Source organism: Propithecus coquereli, unplaced genomic scaffold (genome assembly GCF_000956105.1).
Source record: "Propithecus coquereli isolate 6110/MARCELLA unplaced genomic scaffold, Pcoq_1.0 Scaffold143, whole genome shotgun sequence".
In the NCBI taxonomy this organism is placed as follows: domain Eukaryota; kingdom Metazoa; phylum Chordata; class Mammalia; order Primates; family Indriidae; genus Propithecus; species Propithecus coquereli.
In genome coordinates this window covers 1,984,741-1,988,441 of record NW_012138636.1, presented here as the reverse complement: position 1 = coordinate 1,988,441, position 3,701 = coordinate 1,984,741, and the positions used below count along the sequence as shown (strand labels likewise).

Here is a 3,701-nt window from a genome sequence, read left to right as displayed (position 1 = left end):
CAGGACACCCAGTGAAATTCGAATTTCAGATAAACAATAAGTAATTTTTTTTAGTATATCCCGTACAATATTTACGGCATATTTATGACAAAATGTTACTCATAGTTTATCTGAAATTTCACAATGAACTCGGCGTCCTGTATTTTTATTTGCTAAATCTGACAATCCTAGTGATTTCCCTTATCACGTTTGTTACCTGCAAACGAGGTGAAAACAGTACCTTCTTTTCTGGATAATATAAAGGACCTTGCTCGCGTTAAACCCGCAATTTACCTTCCCAATCAGCATACTTCAGTAGAGACACACGTTAAAACTCTGGGACAGTGGCCCGGGAGCACCCAAATACCAGGTTACCCTTCTTAGACGGTTTTCTAAAGCGTGTAGAGAAATTTCAGTACAGCTGTGAACAAAGTTGCAAACTGCGGTGAAAGATTTGTCAAGGTGCCTCCCGAGTAACAGCAGGAGAGAGGAAAAGCCACATCACAGCAAGCCGCAGACACTTCCCTTAGCTACAGGGATACCCACAGCCGCGCCTCTGCGCAAGCGCACAAGAACTTACGCCCGACCGCGCGGCCCCGCCCCATCCGAGAGTGTCACGTGGGCGAGTCGTAACTACCGAGGAGACGCCAGGCCTGGTCATGTGACCCAGGACCCCGCTTCGCGCAGGGATGGAGCCGGAAGAGGGGACGCCCTTGTGGCGGCTGCAGAAGCTGCCGGCCGAGTCGGGCCCGCAGGTGAGGGGCGCGCGAGCGGCGTGGGGCGCGGGGCCCGGGGTGCGGGGCGGCCGGGAGCGCGGGGCGGGCGGGCTGCGACCCAGACGCCGCGCGGGCTGCGCAGGGAAGGGCGGGGGACGCTGCGTGATTCGGACAGCCGGCCCCGGGCCTCCCCCGGGGAGTTCGGGAGGGCTTGGCTCGGGACGCCACCTTGGAATTGCGGCTCGAGGGGCTTTGCCGGCAGCGCCCGCTCCCTCGCGCGGCCGGGACCCAGCGACCCTGGGCTGAGGTGCGGGGTCGCCGCGTCGTCTTTGGAAGCTTACGACGTGGCGTCGGTGGTTTGCGGCGTCTTCACAGACGTTTCATTCATTCGTTGAACACACACCTCCGAGCGATCCCCGGGCACCCGGCACGGTGCTGGGTGCTGAGGTTACCGGTTGCCCCGGTGAGCCGGATCGGAGCCACCCTGCCCCCTGGAGGCCGACAGAAGGAAAAAAAACTCGGTTAGCGTTTGGAAGGAAGCGAATAACGGGCGACTTTAGTTAGCATGATCTCAAAAGGTGACATATCCACTGACTCCTGGAGTCTGAAGGAACCTGGCTTGTGAGGATCTGGAAAAAGTGGCCTCATCCGTTGGTTCAGGCAGTTCTTCCTAGACTGAGCGCCCTGGCGGGAGGGGGTAAAATGGTGCGTGAGACACAGCCCGTGTCCTGTTGGAGCATCTTTTGTAAGTAGCAGTTTTGGCCTTCCATTTTCCTCTCTACCTACCATTTCCAGTAGGGGAGACAGGACGGAATTAACTACTGCCAGGATCGAGAAAAAAACAAACACCTTCACTCTTTTCTTTGATTTTACAAGTGAGGAAACTGAAGTGTCAGCCGGAAGTTTGAGTAACTTGCTCAAGGTTGTCCGGCCAGTAAACGGCAAAGCAGGAACATATGCTCAGACCTGTCGACCGTGCATCTTTTGTTGGCATTCCTCTGTGCCGTCTTCATTCTACTCACTTCTTCGATGAGGCCCATAATCTTTACTACATGTATGTGGATGACTTCTAAGTTCCTGGGTCCAGCCAAAAATCTCTTCCCTGAGTATCAGGCTTCTGCCACAGGTACCTCGAATTTAATATGTCCTTGGCTGAGCTCCTGTTTTTTCCAAACTGTGGACCTGCTACTCCCATAGTCTCATTTTCTGTCTGTGGCATCACCGCTTTTACCCGCCCAGCCTGAAATCCTGGATTTCATCCTAGGCCTCTCCTTCTCACATCTCTTGTACCGCCACCGTTCCGAGTGTCCTTAGCAGTTAGGCCCCCGTAATCTTTTGCTCATCAACTGAAGAGGGGGTGTGTGGGGGAGGGTGGATGTGGAGGGGTGCGCCTTTTGGTCTCAGCCCTCTCCTTTTCTCTCCTTACGTCTCCCAACCTGTTGGCAGATTTATGGAAAAATAATGCAAATATATGAGTAGGTTGCTTTCTGGTTGAGCACAGGTTAAAGTCTAGGCTCTCTTGCATTGTATGCAAGGCCCTTTTTGATTAGGCTCCTACCCGCCTCCCCAGCCTTGTCTCCTATCCCCCTCCCTCACCTCCCAAATTGCCTGCTCTTCCCCTGGTGAAGCAGTGTGATTTTACACTTTCATCCTATGTATATATACAGTCGCTTGTGATTAGAAATGCCCTTCTCTCCTGTTGGCCTGGCCAACTACTTGTCTTTTTGTTAATAAGACTTAGCCTTTTCCTTGCGTCCTCTCTATGCTCCTTTGTATCTTCTACAAACTTTTATTATATAGCCCTTATCTTTCTAAATTGCATTTATTTATTTATTTATATGTCAGCTTTTTTCTTATGCATTAAAGCTCTGTTATGGTAGGGCCTTGTTTTATTTATTCTTAGTTTCCTCATTTGTAAAATGGGAATAACAACACCTCGTAGGGTTGTGGTGAGGATCATTCAGGGCTTGGTTCCTTGTTAGGACTCCATAAATGGTAACTGTCATAGTTGTTTTTTCTTCGTATTTCCGTTTTCTTATTTAATAACTGGAATGAAGTGTTCATTACATACTTGTGAATAAATAGAAAACATTCAATAAAAGATAGCACTTTTATTTTCTTACTTTGAATTTTGGGTTTTGCTTTAGCATGGGGGCAATATGGGACAAGATGGAATATATGTAGCGAATTTTGAATGATTTTTAAATTAAGTACATTGGTTGGTTTATGGTAAATAAAAGTTCTGTTTGCATAGTGCATTGGGCACCATTTGGAAGTGGAAATCTCTGGTTGTTCATCTCTGTTCTGGTATGTGTAATGTTATAGGGAAGGAGTTATTATTTACAGTGGAGTGGAATAAGATCCAGGAGAGACAAGTTGGAATACTTGCTGCTTAAATGTTATTTCCAAGTTATTTGGGTTCACATACTCCTCTTATAAGATACAGATATCACCTGAGAACGATAACCATGTTAAATGTTTGCCTGGAACAGTACTGGCATTGTAGGTACTCAGTATATGTTGAAGACATGGATTGCAGGAGTAGTAGTAGGGATAATAATAACAAGAATGATAATAATAGCTAGGAATGTTTAAGTACTTTGTACATGCCAGGAATGTGCCAAGTGATTTGCATATGTTCTTGTTTAATCCTTACAACATTATGAAAATAGGTGATATACTCATTTTACACTTGAGGAAACAGACACAGAATATTTAAATAAAACTAGAATGTTGAAATAAAACTAGTTTAAATAAAAGTGAATAGTTTAAATAAAATTATTTACATAAAAATAGTGGAACTAGGATTCAGACTAGCTAGTTTTGTTCCAAAATCCACAGTCTTAATGTTCGCTTATATATGTGTTAGGATTTTCATCGCTGATGTTAAAACAGAGTAGAGAGAAGGGAATGTGAAAGAAGAAAAGGTACTGAGGCTTTCTCAGAATAGAGCAAAAGAAGTAAGTATGAATGTGGTGGAAATGAGGCAAAGCAAGGCTTTTGGAT

General features: G+C 46.4%; 1 protein-coding gene across 1 annotated transcript in view; it reads left to right on the top strand.

The window, feature by feature from the left end:
* Positions 1-668: 668 nt before the first annotated feature.
* Positions 669-3,701, top strand: part of COMMD8 (COMM domain containing 8) — a 12,350-nt gene continuing 9,317 nt past the window's right edge. Inside the window, exon 1 of the mRNA XM_012639891.1 lies at positions 669-734. Coding sequence (XP_012495345.1) covers positions 669-734 — 66 coding nt within the window. The remainder of the gene's footprint in view (positions 735-3,701) is intronic.